This window comes from Globicephala melas, chromosome 6, assembly GCF_963455315.2.
Source record: "Globicephala melas chromosome 6, mGloMel1.2, whole genome shotgun sequence".
Taxonomy (NCBI): domain Eukaryota; kingdom Metazoa; phylum Chordata; class Mammalia; order Artiodactyla; family Delphinidae; genus Globicephala; species Globicephala melas.
In genome coordinates, this window is record NC_083319.1 from 104,293,088 (window position 1) to 104,311,911 (window position 18,824).

At 44.2% G+C, this 18,824-nt stretch overlaps 1 protein-coding gene across 9 annotated transcripts in view; it reads left to right on the plus strand.

Moving 5' to 3' along the window:
• The first annotated feature begins 3,303 nt into the window (after positions 1-3,303).
• Positions 3,304-18,824, plus strand: part of EPHX2 (epoxide hydrolase 2) — a 66,414-nt gene continuing 50,893 nt past the window's right edge. For all 9 annotated transcript variants that reach the window (XR_009564405.1, XR_009564407.1, XR_009564406.1 and 6 more), the window contains exons 1-2: positions 3,304-3,548; positions 16,416-16,500. Coding sequence is in view for 5 of the 9 variants with exons in the window: in XM_060301287.2 (XP_060157270.1) it covers positions 3,448-3,548; positions 16,416-16,500 (186 nt within the window). In the remaining 4 variants the exon portion in view is untranslated. The remainder of the gene's footprint in view (positions 3,549-16,415; positions 16,501-18,824) is intronic.

The window sequence follows — 18,824 nt, forward strand, 5'->3', positions numbered from 1 at the left end:
TGCTTCTCTGTGGGCTCTCCCACAGGTTATGCCGTGTCTCTAATAATAAACTTCGTACCTGTTTTTACAGTTTTTGCCTCCTGGAAACATTCTAGCTTTCAAACGGGGAAAAGAGTCAGGGCCACTTTGCCTATGACCTCTAGCCCCTGCTGTCTCTCCGAGATCAAAACTAGATGCTTCTGCTACTGCTGTGGCTGGAAGAAAGTTCCAGCTCACACAGCTGTTGCTTCAGTTTGCTCATTCCCATACCCAACTCTCACGTGACTGGCAGAGCCCCTGTCACGTGATCAGTGTTAAGGGAGCCCAGCTAACGTGGTGTTTGCGGAGGCTACCTTAAGAAGGTAAAACTCAAAATGTGAGATATTAAATTAGAGCGATGTTTGAAGGACATTGTGCATCTCTGAATGATAGATGTCCACTACGGGGCAGAATTTTCCAAATGTAGCAAGAGGTTATAGGTGTTGGCAGCCAAAACAATGACAAAGAAGAAACACGACGAGTAGCCACTATCAATATTCCCTGTCTCATTTTTCTCATTGTCCCATAAACAACTGGCAACTCCTTGAATTCATCATTCCACTAAAATGGAAACTTCTTGGTCATCTCTATTTTTTGTCTGTTTTATTTACCAATGAATCCCAATTGCCGAGAAAGCACGTGGCACATAGCAGGTGCTCCCTACATATTTGTTGAATGAATAAAAGAAATTCATTTGCTGCACGAAAGAAAGACAAAGCTTCAGGTGGAATGTGGGTTTAGAAAACAGCTTGAGACAACTTTAAGGTTGATTCAAACACCTACAGCAGGAGAAGCAGCAGTGTGAACCTCTCTCTCAACCGCTAGGAATTAAACAGAGTGTTAAAGTAGCGTTGGAAAACCAAGGCCTAGCAGGAGGTGGGAAGGGGTAGCAGGGGCAGGAAATCCAACACGAAATCTAATGAGTTCAGTGTAATGAGTTCAATACAAATTTAGTGACTGACGGCAGACGTAACTTCTGAATTTTCACGACTACATTAGCCATGTTTTATGAATCCGTGCTATCACCTAAAACAAATTTTATAAATATTCAAATTAGCAAACATAAGGGTTAGGATGTACATTTCAAAAAGATATCCCTTTTCCATAGCCCAGCTGAGTGAGCTCTCATCTTCCCGTACCTTGGGTGGCAGAAAGCACAGCGGGACAATGACCCATGACAAAGAGCAGAGCACAATAAAATGCAGTCGAGACCTCTAATCTTTGCCTCAGCAATTCATCCAGGAAGCTCTGTAACTCACCAGGTGCTATAGTTTACAGCCCAGGAATAAACAAAGGTCCGGAAGACAGCTCCATAATTTCACCAAAGATGATTTCCATCTAAAGTGGAGTCTCATATTCTAAGTTTCTTTTTTTTTTTTAAGGGGGATTTATAAAATCCAGTTCGGTCAGTGTGACCTTTCTCTTCACTTCGCTACATTTTACAAACACATACATGTATTCCTAAACAGTACTGCACCAGTCAGGCAACAGAAATCACTCTAGTTAATTTAAATAGGGAGAGATTGAATACAGGAAATTAGGAACCTGCAAAATCTTTGAAAAGAATGGCGTAGTGAGCCTCAGACTGGGCCTTTAAGAAAGTCTCCCAGAAAAACACCACCACGGATGTGGAAGCTGTCACCTCTGCCCCAATCAGCTGGCCACCACTGGGACTGAGTTCAAGGACACAGGGGCTAGCTGGAAACCAGGGGTCCAAGTTCTTTGAATTGAGCAACTGGAAGGGAAGGCCCTTTAGTAAGACCAGGAGCAGGCTTGGGAGGTGGGAATGCAGCCAGAGTTCTGTTTCAGTCATGAAAAATTCGAGATAACCTATGAGATATTCATGAGGAAGTGCTGAATAAGAAATTGCATATGCAAGTGTGGAGGTAAAGGGAAGCCTAAACTGGAGATTTCAATTTAAGTGGTTTCATACTACATAAGCAGGCTGTCATTTGCTTTCTTTTTTTTAACTCAATTTTACTTTTGAGATCACCAACTTCTTGAGTGACTACTGTATGTATTCACTTTAACCCTGACTCAGTCTTCAAATCTAGGGTAATCTAGCATCTATCTCCAAAAACTCCACTGAAAGTGTTCTGAAACAGGTCACCCAGCGTCGTCCAGGTGCAATATCGAATTTTTTTTTCAGTTATTTCTACAACATTTGGTGTGGTTAATTATTTCCTGCTTCTCAGGAGCGGATCTCAGAAAACACTAACTGTCTCAGGCACAATCCCAGAAGAGGTTATAAAGCAAGAGAAGCAAGTGTGGTCCTGGTTCACTAGAACAAGACACCTCAAGGCAGACTCATTTCTTTTGTCGATCAGATTGATGGTTGGTAGATCAAGTCTTTCTTGATTTCAGCAGGTATCTATCTCTTCTAGCTAAAGGGGGAAAATATCTTGGGTAAATTCACAGATGACGCTGTGAAGGAGGGAGGGAGGTCTTCGGCACCTATGTCCTGAGCTGTGCTCATGGCAAGTTGGAACATCAGGCCAGGAGTATGTTTTAATTCATGGAGCTGACTACAAAGGCACCAAGAGTCCAACAACCCATTTGCAAGCACAGCTCGGACACTCCTAAGGCTTAGGTTTTCCAGAAACACAAATGAGCCAAGAGTGTGGTTTAAAACAAAGCTCAAACCTTTTTAGGCAGCATTAGTACAAGAAGGCTGTACAAAGGGGTAATCATAGTTCACATTTATTCCTTCTAAACTTCATTTCACAAGAGACTGGGATGGACGTATTCTGGGTCGGCATACAATACCTGGAGCATGATATTTTATTCTAGAAATACATTTTGCTTTGACAAAGAAGAGTGTGACTAGAGGCTCACGGTCAGGATAGTGACAGACCTGTAACTATATGTACAGAATCTAGAAAAGAAGGGCAACAAAGCTATTACTTTACTAGATATGACAACCAAAACGAATATAGAGGATCCAAATATTTAATGAAGAAACTTTTGGCCTCTCTCTCTCTCTCTCAAGGGTCTGTGGCCTCTGGCTCTTTCTCAGGCCCCCTTTCTCTCCGGGCCGAAGTGAGATTCTAGCCCCAGGTCCAGGCGCCGGGAGGCGGTGGAGATGGAGCCCGGGCCGCGGTGGGTGCGGGTACATCAAGTGAAGCCCGGTGGGACGAAACGCCGGCGGCACCAAGACGAGGGGTTGGGGCGGCTGTGGGGCGTGGTCAAGTCCGGGACAGGGGGCGAGGCGGAGGCCAGGGCAAGGGGGTTGGGGGCGCCGGGGCCAGAACAGAGGGCGGGGCGGAAGCCGGGGCAGGGGCGGAGCCGGGGCCAGGACAGGGGGCTTGGGCGGGGCCGAACTCGATTTGGGAGGCCCCGTCGGCTCGCCACTCTGGTCCCGCGCCCCGGCCTTCGTCCATCTCCTCGCAGCGGTCTGTACTTGGGTGGAAGGCTGAGGTGCAGGCAGTCATGGCGCTGCGTGCTGCCGTGTTCGACCTGGACGGGGTCCTGGCGCTGCCCTCGCTCGCCAGCTCCTGGGACCGTGCGGAGGAGGAGCTGGCGCTGCCCAGGTAAGGGGACCCGGGCCGCTGCCCGCACTCAGAAGCCTGCGCGGGTGTGTCCGGGCGGCAGGAGCGCGAGCCCTGGGAGAAGTTGCGTTTCGGGACTCCCAGCCCTGGTTTCAGATTGCTGTAGGGCGAGAGCGCTAGGTGAAAGGTTAAAACAATTACTCGACCCTAAAGTACCAGTGTGTGTAACTAGATCCACTGTCTTTCTGAATGCTGATTATTTAAATCTCTCTAAGGACTCCAAAATTGACCTTTATATTGAAAGCTTTTCTTTTTTTGTGTGTGGTACGTGGGCCTCTCACTGTTGTAGCCTCTCCCGTTGCGGAGCACAGGCTCCGGACGCGCAGGCTCCCGACGCGCAGGCTCCGGACGCGCAGGCTCCGGACGCGCAGGCTCGGCGGCCATGGCTCACAGGCCCAGCCGCTCCGCGGCATGTGGGATCTTCCCGGACCGGGTGCCCTGCATCGGCAGGCGGACTCTCAACCACTGCGCCACCAGGGAAGCCCCTGAAAGCTTTTCTTAAAGTAAGAGAAATTGCTCCGCGAGCTGACTGCTGCCCGCTTACTTCTCTGTAATGGAATGGATCTTAAAGACCTAAGCTGAGGTTTCTAGAGAAAAAAGTCCTGTGCCCTGCACATTATAACAGCAAACCAGAAACGGCCCCAAAGCCTAAGCACTGGAAAATGGTAGACAAGGAAGCATCACCAGTAAACGTGACGTTCAGGAAGAGATTTCAGTGACATCAGAAAATATCTGTTACAATAAGTGCAAAAAAACTAACCCACCAGAGTGTACAACTATTTATACAACATGGAAACTATGGAAAAACTATTTTTCAACTATGGAAAAAAGCTACATGTTGAAAATGCCTGGAAGAAATATACCAAAATATCCCTCTGGCTGCACCAATTTACATTCCAGTCGGCGCTGTACAAAGGTTTCCCTTTCTCCACATCCTTGCCAACACACATTATTGCTTGTCTTTTTGATAATAGCCATTCTAACAGATATGAAGTGATATCTCACTATGGTTTTGATTGCATTTCCTGGAAGCTCTTTTAACCACGGTGTTGTTTCACTTTATTTTTTTTTGGCCCATAAATTTTATTTTTTTTAAAGACATAAAAAGAGAGTAAGCTACAATATGAGATATGTTTGTACCTGTGACCTCGTCAATGTGGGAGTGAACATGACTTGTGAATATATAAGTCACAAGTATACTTGTGAGTATACCAGAGAATATACTTGAGAGTATATTTGTGAGTACACAGGTCACAAGTGTACAAGTTTACAGATGTGGGGAATTTCAAAGAGCACTGGTCTCTGAGTCAGACCCAGGTTAAAATCTCAATTCTAACACTTAGCGTTGGGTGACCTTGCTTAACCTGACTTAGTCAACTCAACTGAGACCTTAGTGTTAGTCTTAAAATAAGAAAACGCCTCCCCCAGAAATTATTGTGCTAGTTACATTAGATGACGTGTAAGGTGGGTGGGTAACTGTGTTCCTGATACATCTTTTTATTTATTAAAGTCTCATGCACATTCAGAGTGATTTTGGGGCATATTTCGTTCATCTAGTGTGACACTGACTCACACATTCTCCCTGTGACCACGGTCACGATTGTTCCCAGAAGCCATAAACAGGTTATAGCAAACCTAGCTGACCCCAGGAGGTCAGAGTCTGTGACTTTGACCTTATTAGCCTATGGAGTCTGTGAACTAACCATGAAGGTGTGAATTCAGACAGTGAGCCTCAAGGGCCTACCTTGCACTGGGCATTTCCAACTTGCCTGCTATCTGGTATAAAAACTCAGACATCCACAGGTGCCATAGTTCAAAATGAAGGCAGTGCCATGAGAGGTACACAGTTCTTAGTTGCTTCAAAGGAGGGAGAGATTAGGTCTGATCAGGGGGAATCAGGAACCAGAGGCAGACCCTGAGAAGACTGATAGGATGCTGATGAGGAGAGATGTGAAGGGAGGACTTTCCAGGTGAGCAAAGGCTGGGAGGTGGAAAGCAAGGAGAGTTCACAAAACACTGAATATTCCAGCCTAGCCAGACAGGAGGGAAGGCATGAGAGGGAAGTGAGGAAGTTGGCTGGGCCTGCATTGTAGCACCACGCGAAGGTCAGGCTGAGTGCGTACCTAATTTGATAGCAGTTGACTCTGAGTTGAGCTGGGGTGGAGATGTAGTAAAATAATTGTTGCTCACAATCAGCTGCGGTGATGGATCAAGTACATCGGCAAGAGGAAAGAGGCCACCGCTCCCGGTTTAAGATTTGAGAGTTTGGCAGCTGGAAGGGGGAACAGTGTGGAGAGATGGTGAAGCCCGGTGGAGACTGGAACAGAAGCAGACGAGACCTTCTTGAGCTAGGAGTTTGCAGGGTCACTGGCATGGAAGACGAAGATGAAGATGAAGAATCCAGGCTGCAGGGGACAGAGGAAGCCTGTGAGAGGCTGGTGTTGAAGCTGAGAGTGGATTAGGGGGTGAGGGCCCAGACATCTGTCAATACCTGCCTGAGGACAAGGTGGTGCGGGGGCCAGTGGCTGTGCTGAACTCCAGCAGTGGAGAGATTGTTGAATACCTGGGGTGAAACAGAGGGATGCAGATTCCTCCAGCATCATACAGGGGAAGCAGGGAGAGGGAGCTCCAGTCTCATCTGTGGTCCTCCAGAGCAGAGGCCACGGAGGGTGTGCTTGCTGGAGATGGTGGTGCCTTGGCAACGGCGGCTGACATGATCTGGAGGAACCAGGATGGTTCCCTGAGATCCAGATCTGACCTGTAGACAGTCATCGTGTGCTGCATTTAATACCTTCTCACCCAGCCTCGTGGACGGTCTGCCTGGCACCACTGGACTGACTGAACCCTTGGAATGATTAAAGTGTCAGTTTCTTTCAAAAATGTTGACCCTAGAACTTGAGGTGCTCGCCATATGCACTGCTCAGTGAACGTTTTCTGAGCACGAGAAACAAGTGACCAGCCAATACAGAAAGAGTATTTGAGAAGCAGAACTTCCTACTCATATCCTGTGTGCTGTTTCAGGAAATATTTATTGAATGTTTCCAGGAGCTTCTGGGGCAGTTCCCAGATTTGGGGTTGCTCTTTGCACCTCTGGGCTTCTCTGTACTGTCTGAAGCATCTTTCCTCATTTTTAATTTTACATATGGGTTTTAATTTGACAACTGATAACAGAAATGCATTCTTATTATGAATATATTCAAATGAACAGAATAATGTAGAACAGGAAAGGTCAGTGCCTCTTCACCTTTCCTTGTTCCTTTCCCCATCCCAGATATCATCTTAGTTGACACATAGTTCATTTATCCAAAACCAAGGGTTTCGTTTGTTTGGTTTCATAATTTTGGGGCAGTGAAATCCGACCTGTCTTCATGTGGTAGCAAGTCTGATCTGAACAAGCATGAGGCTTACCACTATCTATCCTACTACTGTAAATAGTCACACATCTCACTGTAAACATATTAATGAGTTTGATGATGAAGGCTGCTGCAGGCTCTCCGGGAGAGGGTACTTAATGTGTGGTATAGCCCCCATTTTACCTTAACAATCGGAAAGATTCTGACTTTTGAAACTCACGTAGTTCTGAGGTTTCAAATAAGGGATCGTCAGCCTGTCACTTATTTATATGAATTTACAGACACATTTACGCATAGAGTGGTAGGTAGGTAGATTGGTAGACAAGTAGGTTAAAAAAAAAAACAATAGAATCATAGAACATATATTGTTCTAGGTTTTCATTTTTTTACGTAATTTTAGCTTTCATTCGACAGTTGGATATCTTTTGTGTCCATTTACATAGATCTACCTTGCTCTTTTTAACCACTCCTTAGTATTCCACAATACGGAAGTGCTGTAATTTATTTAACCATTTTTCCCTGTTGGTGGACATTTATTTATTTGTTAGTTGTCACTGTTACAAATAATGTCACTAATGTTTCTGTAGGGTAGTTTTCTAAAAGTGGAGTTGCCAAGTAAAAGTGTATGTATTTACATTTAAAATATTGACAGATCCTGCCAAGCTGTTCAAAAAATGCTGTACCTGTCCCGACATTGCATGAGAAGGCCAGCCCAGATCCTCCCTGCAGAGGAGATGGTTCTCTTAAACCCTTTTTTTTTTAAATAAATTTATTTCTTTATTTATTTTTGGCTGTGTTGGGTCTTAATTGCTGCACACAGGCTTTCTCTAGTTGCAGCGAGCGGGGCCTATTCTTCATTGCGGTGCAGAGGGTTCTCATTGCGGTGGCTTGGGCAGAGCATGGGCTCTAGGTGCAGTTGTGGCATGCGGGTTTCAGTAGTTGTGGCTTGCAGGCTCTGGAGTGCAGGCTTAGTAGTTGTGGCTCACCAGCTTAGTTGCACCACGGCATGTAGGATCTTCCCAGACCAGGGCTGAAACCCGTGTCCCCTGCATTGGCAGGCGGATTCTTAACCACTGCGCCACCGGGGAAGTCCCAACCCTTTTAAACTTTGGCCAGTCAGATGAAGGAAAAACATTACCTTGTATCAGTCTGCATTTTCCTCTCCACTGTTCATTGTTGTTGGCTATTTGTATTTTTTCCTTTGGTGTTTACCTGTTTATACCATTTGCCCATTTTTGTATTGGATTGTCACTTTCTTCTTGGTTTCTAGGAATTCGTGATTTCTACCATGATTTATGTTTTCCACTTACCATCTCTTCTGCTACTTCTTTTTTTCTCCCTTCTTTTTCCCATCTTTGGTTGGGTTGATCAAGTTCTTTTCTTCCAGCTTCCCTTGGGGAAACATCTTGTTTCTAGTCTTCTTACTGATACATTTTGTTTCTCGTTCTCCTTAAGATTACTTTTGTTTTTTTAATATGCATATATAGTAACTCCTACTATTAACATAATCTTTTCTGTCAGCAGACATGTTCATTGCTACCTGTGTTTTTCCTATCAATATAATGATGAATTTGTCTGGTGTTTGTCCTGGGTTCCTAGTACAGAGCTTCTAAAAACCCTTGGGATTTCCTGAGCGATCAGTGTGTCTTTGTTGTGCTAATGAGGTTACTCACCTGGTGGGAGGCTCTGCAGAGCTTCCTAATGCGGGCTGGTCACCAGAAAGGCCCATCTCTGTGATTAGAGGTTTGAGACTTTGTACCTGCCAGAGCTCTAGGGAGGGGAGAACCCTGGGGATTTAGTTCAGACATGTAGCCAATGAGTTAATCAATCATGCCTAATGAAGCCCCAATAAAATCTCTGTACACTGAGGCTCAGTGGAGCTTCCTGGTTGGTGACCGCATCAGTTTGCCAGGAGGATGATGTGCCCTGATTTCATGGCGAGAGGGCCCCGATGCCCTGTGCGCCCTCGCAGACCTTGCCTCCTGTGTATTCTTTAAAATAAAACTTAATAGTAAAACTTAAAAGTAAGTAACACTTTTCAGTGTTCTGTAAGTTGTTCTAGTGAATTATCAGAACTGGAGGGTTGTGGGAACCCCCAAATTTGTAGCCAGATGGTCAGAAGTATGGGTGGCCTGGAGAACCCCTGAGACTGCAGCTGGTGCCTGACGTGAGGGCAGGTCTGTGGAAGACTTGCCTTCAACCTGTGGGGTCTGTGCTAACTCTGGACAGGTAGTGTCAGGATTGAATCGCAGTACACCCATCTGCTATTGGCCAGTTGGGGTGGAAACAATAATAACATTTCTGCCCCACACTGCCACAGCCAGGTTACTTAACCATCCTTCCTTCCAGCCTCTCGTGCTCACTCTCACCAGAACTTTCCCCAGGCAGGTAGATTACTTTGCTTCCAGTTTTATCATGAGACAAATCTGCTGCTTCCAGCTCCTTTGCCTAATACAGTTGACCCTTGAACAACACAAGTTTGAACTGCGCAGGTCCACTAGTACATTGGTTTTTTTGTTTGTTTTCAGTAGTGAATACTACAGTACCACACTATCTGAGGTTGGTCAAATCCAAGGATTTTGAGGAACCACGTAGTCAGAGGGCCAACTATGGGTTATACAGGGATTTTTGCAGAGGGTCAGTGCCCTAAACCCCAGTGTTGTTCAAGGGTCAGCTGTACATTATTAGCTATGAATGTATGTATTCAGTAGGTGAAGATTCCCTTTGGGGAACAACGATTGAATTCTAGATATAATGGTTGAGTCTCAAGAGTTCAGGTGTGCAAAAATCACTAGTAACGATGATAGTAAACAGTGTAAGATTAAATTTCATATACAACTAATGTTTTCTGGATGATTGAGGAGGATACAAAATGTATGCAATATAATCTGATTTAAAATGATGGCTGGGAGGGAGAAAGAGGAGTATTGTTTAATGGGTTCAAAATTTTAGGTTGTAAAGATAGGAAGACGAAGAAGTTCTGGAGATGGATAGTGGTGATGGTTGCACAACAGGGTACTTAATGGCACTGATCTGTACACTTAAAAGTGGTTAAAATGGTCAGTTTTAGGTCCATCTTGTTTAATGTATCATTTAAAGCTTGAGTTTCCTTCTTTATTTTCATTTTGGTTGATCTGTCCATAGGTGAAAGTGGGGTGTTAAAGTCCCCTACTATGATTGTGTTACTGTCGATTTCCCCTTTTATGGCTGTTAGTATTTGCCTTATGTATTGAGGTGCTCCTATGTTGGGTGCATATATATTTGCAATTGTTATATCTTCTTCTAGGATTGATCCCTTGATCATTATGTAGTGTCCTTCTTTGTCTCTTGTAATAGTCTTTATTTTAAAGTCTATTTTGTCTGATATGAGAATTGCTACTCCAGCTTTCTTTTGATTTCCATTTGCATAGAATATCTTTTTCCATCCCCTCACTTTCCGTCTGTATGTGTCCCTAGGTCTGAAGTGGGTGTCTTGTAGACAGCACATATATGGGTCTTGATTTTGTGTCCATTCAGCCAGTCTATGTCTTTTGGTTGGAACATTTAAACCATTTACATTTAAGGTAGTTATCAACATGTATGTTCCTATTACCATTTTCTTAATTGTTTTGGATTTGTTATTGTAGGTCTTTTCCTTCTCTTGTGTTTCCTGCCTAGAGAAGTTCCTTTAGCCTTTGTTGTAAAGCTGGTTTGGTGGTACTGAATTCTCTTAGCTTTTGGTTGTCTGTAAAGCTTTTAATTTCTCTGTCGAATCTGAATGAGATCCTTTCTGGGTAGAGTTTGATGATGTAGGTTTTTCCCTTTTATCACTTTAAATATGTCCTGCCACTCCCTTCTGGCTTGCAGAGTTTCTGCTGAAAGATCAGCTGTTAACCTTATGGGGATTCCCTTGTATGTTATTTGTTGCCTTTCCCTTGCTGCTTTTAATACTTTTTCTTTGTATTTAATTTTTGATAGTTTGATTAATATGTCTTGGTGTGTTTCTCCTTGGATTTATCCTGTATGGGACTCTCTGCACTTCCTGGACTTGGCTATTTCCTTTCCCATATTAGGGAAGTTTTCAACTATAATCTCTTCAAATATTTTCTCAGTCCCTTTTTTTTTCCTCCTCTTCTTCTGGGACCCCTATAATTCGAATGTTGGTGCGTTTAATATTGTCCCAGAGGTTTCTGAGACTGTCCTCAATTCTTTTCATTCTTTTTTCTTTATTCTGCTCTGTGGTAGTTATTTCCACAATTTTATCCTCCAGGTCACTTATCCGTTCTTCTGCCTCAGTTCTTCTGCTATTGATTCCTTCTAGAGAATTTTTAATTTTTTATTGTATCGTTCATCATTGTTTGTTTGCTCTTTAGTTCTTCTAGGTCCTTGTTAAACGTTTCTTGTATTTTCTCCATTCTATTTACAAGATGTTGGATCATCTTTACTATCATTACTCTGAATTCTTTTTCAGGTAGATTGCCTCTTTCCTCTTCATTTATTTGGTCTGGTGGGTTTTTTTCTTGCTCCTTCATCTGCTGTGTGTTTTTCTGTCTTCTCATTTTGCTTAACTTACTGTATTTGGGGTCTCTTTTTCACAGGCTGCAGGTTCATAGTTCCCATTGTTTTTGGTGTCTGTCCCCAGTGGCTAAGGTTGGTTCAGTGGGTTGTGTAGGCTTCCTGGTGGAGGGGCCTGGTGCCTGTGTTCTGGTGGAGGGGCCTGGTGCCTGTGTTCTGGTGGATGAAGCTGGATCTTGTCTTTCTGGTGAGCAGGACCATGTCCAGGTGTTTTTTGGGGGTGTGTTTTGGGGTGTCTGTGACCTTATGATTTTAGACAGCCTATGTGCTAATGGGTGGGGTTGTGTTCCTGTCTTGCTAGTTGTGTGACATAGGGTGTCCAGCACTGTAGCTTGCTGGTCATTGAGTGGAGCTGGGTCTTAGCGTTGAGATGGAGATCTCTGGGAGAGCTTTCACTGTTTGATATTACATGGGCCAGGAGGTCTCTGGTGGAGCAATGTCCTGAACTAGGCTCTCCCACCTCAGAGGCTCAGGCCTGACACCCAGCCGGAGCACCAAGACCCTGTCAGCCACACGGCTCAAAAGAAAAGGGAGAAAGAAAAAAAAAAAAGACAGACAGACAGAAGGAAAAATAAAATAAAGTTATTAAAAAAGAAAAAAGTATTAAAAAGAAAAAAGTATTAAAAAAATAGAAACAAGAGAGCAACCAAACCAAAAAAACAAATCCACCAGTGATAACAAGTGCTAAAAACTATACAAAAAAAAAAAAAATGGACAGACAGAACCCTAGGACAAATGGTAAAAGCAAAGCTATACAGACAAAATCACACAAAGAAGTGTACCCATACACACTCACAAAAAGAGAAAAAGGAGGAAAAATATATATTTATAAAATTTTAAAAAAAGAAGAGAGCAACCAAATCAGTAAACAAATCTACCAATGATAATAAACTTTAAATACTAAACTAAGATAAGCATAAAACCAGAAACAAATTAGATGCAGAAAGCAAACCCCAAGTCTACAGTTGCTCCCAAAGTCCACCTCCTCGATTTGGGATGATTCGTTGTCTATTCATGCATTCCACAGATGCAGGGTACATCAAGTTGATTGTGGAACTTTAATCCGCTGCTTCTGAGGCTGCTGGGAGAGATTTCACTTTCTCTTCTTTGTTCTCACAGCTCCCGGGTCTCAGCTTTGGATTTGGCCCCGCCTCTGCGTGTACGTCACCTGAGGGCATCTGTTCTGCACCCAGACAGGACGGGGTTAAAGGAGCAGCTGATTCGGGGGCTCTGGCTCACTCAGGCCGGGGAGAGGGAGGGGTATGGATGCGGGGCGAGCCTGCGGCGGCAGAGGCCTGTGTGATGTTGCCCCACCCTGAGGCGTGCCGTGCGTTCTCCCGGGGAAGTTGTCCCTGGATCCCGGGACCCTGGCAGTGGCGGGCTGCACAGGCTCCCAGGAGGGGCAGCGTGGATAGTGACCTGTGCTCACACACAGGCTTCTTGGTGGCGGCAGCAGCAGCTTGAGCGTCTCATGCCCGTCTCTGGGGTCTGCGCTTTTAGCCGTGGCTCGCACGCGTCTCTGGAGCTCATTTAGGCCGTGCTCTGAATCCCCTCTCGTCACACACCCCGAAACAATGGTCTCTTGCTGCTTCGGCAGGTCCAGACTTTTCCCTGGACTCCCTCCCGGCCAGCCGTGGCGCACTAACCCCCTGCAGGCTGTGTTCACGCCGCCAACCCCAGTCCTCTCCCTGCGCTCCGACCGAAGCCCGAGCCTCAGCTTCCATCCCTGCCTTCCCCGGCGGGTGAGCAGACAAGCCTCTTGGGCTGGTGAGTGCCGGTCGGCCCTGATCATCTGTGCGGGAATCTCCCCGCTTTGCCCTCCGCGTGCCTGTTGCTGTGCTCTCCTCCGTGGCTCTGAAGTTTTCCCCCTCCGCCACCCGCAGTCTCCGCCCGCGAAGGGGCTTCCTAGTGTGTGGAAACCTTTCCTCCTTCACAGCTCCCTCCCACTGGTGCGGGTCCCGTCCCTATTCTTTTGTCTCTGTTTTTTCTTTATCTTTTCCCTACCCAGGTACGTGGGGAGTTTCTTGCCTTTTGGGAGGTCTGAGGTCTTCTGCCAGTGTTCAGTAGGTGTTCTGTAGGAGTTGTTCCACGTGTAGATGTATTTCTGATGTATTTGTGAGGAGGAAGGTGATCTCCGCGTCTTACTCCTCCACCATCTTGAAGGTTCCCCGCTAATCTCTTTCAAGGGTTTTAATTTCTCTTAATTTTGTAGTTTTTAGTGTAGTGTAAGACGTAGTGTACACGTCTTTCATTAGATTTTTTTTGTTCGTTTGTTTTTTAATTTTAAGGTAAATGATATTTTAAAAAAATATCATTTCCAATTGTTTGTTATCATTTCTTTTAAACCATCTCTTTCCTGTCCTCAAGATTTTTATTTTGATCTATCTTTAAGTTGACTAGAAGTCTTTCTTGAATTTTTTTTCCAGGAAAGCCGTGATAGCAAACAATTGTATTAGTTTTACCTGTCTGAAAGTGGTTTGTGTGGTTCTCAGCTTATGAATAATCAACGTTGTGGTCGGACCAGCCCTTGTGGTTCTTACTGTGACTGCAAGACACCCTTCAGGAGTAGTCATCAGGGAAAAAAGTAAAGGTTTGTTACTTACAAGACCTGGAAATCACACAGCACTCCTACGGCCACACAGTGAGGACGTGAGGAGAAAGAGAGCGAGCACATGGGCCCGAATTCTGCTTTTACTGGGGATCATGGTGGGGGCCACTGTGGTTTTGTGGGCTCACTCTTTATTGGCGAATTTAAAACCAGAGCAGGAATTTAAAGCATGGGAAGAGAAAAAACCAAATGACCCAACTGGTCAGTTATTGAAATCAACCAAGATCTCTAAAACAAAGGACCTCACTGGACATAAAGTAAGTTGTCTGTGGATGGATTGGGGGCATATTGTTTCTTGTTATCTTTTTATCTCAGTGTCTCCTGAGTATTACTCCACAATCTTCTTACATTTAAAGTTGCAGAATAGAAGGCTGTTATCAGTCTGAATTGTTTTTCTTTTGTGTATAATCTGTTTCTCTACACAAAATGTTGTCTGTTATACTTTCTTATCCCAGGAATTTGAAACATTTCCCTACCCTATACCTGCTGTGGTTCTTTTTTCATTAATTTAGCCTCGTGTTTGGCGAACACTTTTGATTTGAGAGCTCAGATTTTTCTTCAGCCCAGAGACATCTTCTCCCCTTATTCCTTTGACTATCGCTTCTCTGATCTTTCCTTCTGTGATTTTTCTTGTTTATTGAAGGAACTTGGCCTCCATAGGTCTTATCTTTTTGCACATTAATTTTAATTGCTTCATCATTTTACTCTTTGTTCTTGGAAAATTTGGTGGGTCTTCTGATTCACTAATTTCATTTTCTGTAATAGCCATTTCACTGTTCACTGCTTTTATTAACCTTAAAATTTGAAAGTCATGCTTTCCAATGGCAACAACTTATCTCAAATTGCTTCTTTTTAAAAAATACTGCCTGCTTTTGTCCTATAGAGTCATTGACATCTCCTTCCTCTAGAGCTGTATTCTTCCTTCACTTCCCTTCTTTTATCAGCCCCTAATCTTCAGGCAGAAAAAACAATTTTCCCTTTGCTTTTCCATCTCACTCACCCACTGTGTAATAGTTATTTGTTTATGTGTTGCCTCCCTTGTTCTCCTGTGAGCTCCCTAAGAATAGATCCAAATTTTTCCATCTTTATATCACGGCATCTGGCACAATGCCTTGATGCCTTCGGTCCTCAGTGCAAGATTGTTGAGTTGAACTGTATGTTGCTCTTTGAAATTGGACGGCAGCTGGGGAAGGGCACGAGGGATCTTTTCGAGGTGATGGAAATGCTCTAAAACTGCAATGTGGTGATATTTGCACACCTCTATAAAATTACTACAAGTCATTGAATCGTACACTGAGAACATGTGAATTGGCTGTTATGTAAGCATAATTTAACAATGCTGTTTTTTTAAAAAAGACAACTGATGGCAAAGATGTGCCAAAGCCACTGCCGATGCTGGAAAATGGAGCAAGGGTACAGATAGTAGGGATATATATATATATATATTTTTTGTTTTTGTTTTTGTTTTTGTTTTGTTTTGTTTTTTGCGGTACGCGGGCCTCTCACTGTTGTGGCCTCTCCCGTTGTGGAGCACAGGCTCCGGACGCGCAGGCTCAGCGGCCATGGCTCACAGGCCCAGCCGCTTCGCGGCATGTGGGATCTTCCCGGACCGGGGCACGAACTCGTGTCCCCTGCATCGGCAGGCGGACTCTCAACCACTGCGCCACCAGGGAAGCCCGGGATATATATTTTTTTAATGTTTTGTCTAAAGTTGATTATTGTTACCTGCAAGAGGGTTAGTCAGGTAAAAGGTTGTTGACTGTTATCAGATACGAAACTCCCAGATATTTGTTCTCTTAACATGGGAATGGTAAATACTTTTAACTGGGTTGCCGATTCCAGTCCATTGTAAATATTTGCCTGGGACACTGGACTAAGAAGGATCATAAATCAGTGTCTGGATGCAGTGGTATAGGCTGTGGCGATGGGTTATTAAAGTCGGCCAGGGATTCAGAGTTGTGCGTGCATGCCAGGTACGTGCCATCCATTATATGGCTGGTGTCACCCAGCCAGCCATGCTGGGGTAGCTCAGCCACCACTGGGTGTGGGAAATGATCAAGAAAGTGGAATGGGACCTTATGTTTTGTAATGTAGGGAAGCGAGAAGGCAATGAGCTGCTCTCTCTATGTCTGCTACTCCTCAGGACCACATATAAGAGATGGATATGAATTGAGGCGTATTAATCACCTAGGGTTACCAGAACGAAGGACCACAGACTGGGTGGCTTCAACAACAGTTCTGGAGGCTAGAAGTCCAAAATCAAGGTGTCTGTCCCCTACCTGCCGTTGTGATGAAGTCATCTGAACGTTCCTGATGCTTCTTTGTGTCTTGCAGTGGCTTTCTGAATGGAGCTTTCGTGAAAGGAGGCCCAGATGGTTCCAGCGCCCGCATGATGAAGGGAGAGATCACATTTTCCCAGGTGTGGCGACCCCTCATAGACTCCCTTGAGAAGGTGTTCTGTAACTACACACCCATCTCCCCTGCTGACCGTAAGCTCCGTGAGGGCAGGGCCATGTCTGCCTCACCCGTTTACCCCTTATAACGCTTAACTCACAAGACTGGGCTGGAGACATTTCAGATTGTCTATTGTCTCTTTGATCCAAGCAGAGGGCCACACCCCAGTGATTAGGAAATTTCCAAGCCCTTGAAGATCTATGCCAGGGAATTACAGCAGCCAGAGTAGCTTTTTTTTTTTTTCCCCCCTTAAGCTGTGGTTAAATACACATCACATAAAATTTACCACCTTGATCATTTTTAAGTATACAATTCGGTAGTGTTAAGTATATTCACGCCGGGTAACCAACACCACCGTCCATCTCCAGAGCTCTTTTCATCTTGCAAAATGGAAACTCTATACCCATTAAACAACGCTGCCCATTCCTCCTTTCCCCAACCCCTGGCAACCACTACTGAACTTTCTGCCTCTCTTTAGCTACTATACATATCTTATATAACTGGAATCATGCAATATTTGTCCTCTAGTGACTGACTTATTTTGCTTAGCATGATGTCTTCAAGGTTCATCCATATTGTAGCATGTGTCACAATTGCCTTCTTTCTTAAGGATGAATGAGATTCCTTTGTGTGGATAGACTACGTTCTGTTTATCCATTCATCTATCAATGGACATTTAGGTTACTTCCTCCTTTTGGTCACCTTGTCTAATGCTGCTAGGAACATGGGTGTACAAGTATAAGTTTGAAATCTTGCTTTCAGTTTTTCTGGATATATATCCAGAAGTGGGATTGCTGGATCATAGGGTAGTTTTCCATTTTTAATTTTTTGAGGAACCACCATAGTGTTTTCCATAGCGGTTGCACCACTTTACATTTTCCTCCCAACAGTGCACAAGGTTTCCAGTGTTTCCACGTCCTTGCCAACCTGTTATTTTCTGTTTTCTTGATAGTAGTCATCCTTAGAGTACTTATTATCAGACAAGGGCTACTGGGTCAGGGGAAGTTTTGTTAATTACCAACTATAAGATGGGTGGACTTTGGAATCTGATGTCGGGATTTGGAGCATAGCTCCCACTTACAGACGCGTGAGCACAGCAAGTCACAGAACCTCTCAGAGTCTCAGTTTTGCCACCTGTAAAATGAGATCGATAAGATGCTCCGTCTCCTAGGTTGTTATGAAGCTTGAAAAGTGCTTAGCACAGTGCCTGGCACGTAATCAGTGCTCAATAGATAGTAGTTATTGTTGTTACTACAACCTCGATTTTTTAAAATTGAAGTATAGTTGGAGATTATTTTTAAATAAAGTAATCAGGATCTAAAACCACTTGAATTCTCAATTAGTGCCTCGGAGAAGAAAGGCTATTGAGAATCTACTCCATGAGCACACAGATAAAGCAGTCTGGTTTTTTTTTTAATTTATGAATTACAGCCACCTATCAGTCTAACAGAGAACTTGGGGCCCATCATAATAGAAAGCAAAGCCCACCTTTCCAGTGAAGACAAGTGTGGTCTTAGCGTGGGGAGTGTAGTGAATTGTGGTCACTTTAAAACTCTCTGTCTTTCACACACACACACACACACACACGCACACACACACACATATTTTGGCAACTCGTGAATGAAAACTGTAATGATACCATTGGGGATAAACATTACTGAAGCGTGAATCAATTAAAAAAAAGCTGCAGTAATATTGTTGGAAGGTAAGGAAAGGGAGAAGTGGTATGAATTTCATTCATTTACATGTGGCTATACAGTTTTCCCAACACCATTTATTGAAGAGACTGTTCTTTCCTCATCGTGTACTCTTGGCTCCTTTGTCATAAATTAATTGACACGTGGGGTTTTTTTCTGGGCTCTCTATCATTCTGCTATTGATGGGTATTTGGGTAATTTTTAGTTCGGGACTATTATATACGAGACAAGAGTGCTACTATGATAGTGTATAAATATACCACAATTCAGTCTGCTATTAATGGGTGTATTCGTTTGCTAGGGCTACCATAACAAAATACCACAGACTGGGTGGCTTAAACAACAAAATTTATTTTCTCATGGCTCTGGAGGCTAGAAGCCCAAGACCAAGGTGTTGGCAGGGTTGGTTTCTTCTGAGGCCTCTCTCCTTGGCTTCTAGGTAGCCGACTTCTCCCTGTGTCCTCACATTCTTTCTTCTGTGTGTGTCTGTGTCCTAATCGCCTGTTCTTATAAGGACACCAGTCAGGTTGGATTAGGGCCCCCCGACGTCATTTTTGTCGTGGTCCCAATGCAGGTTGGAAAAGAATTTCCA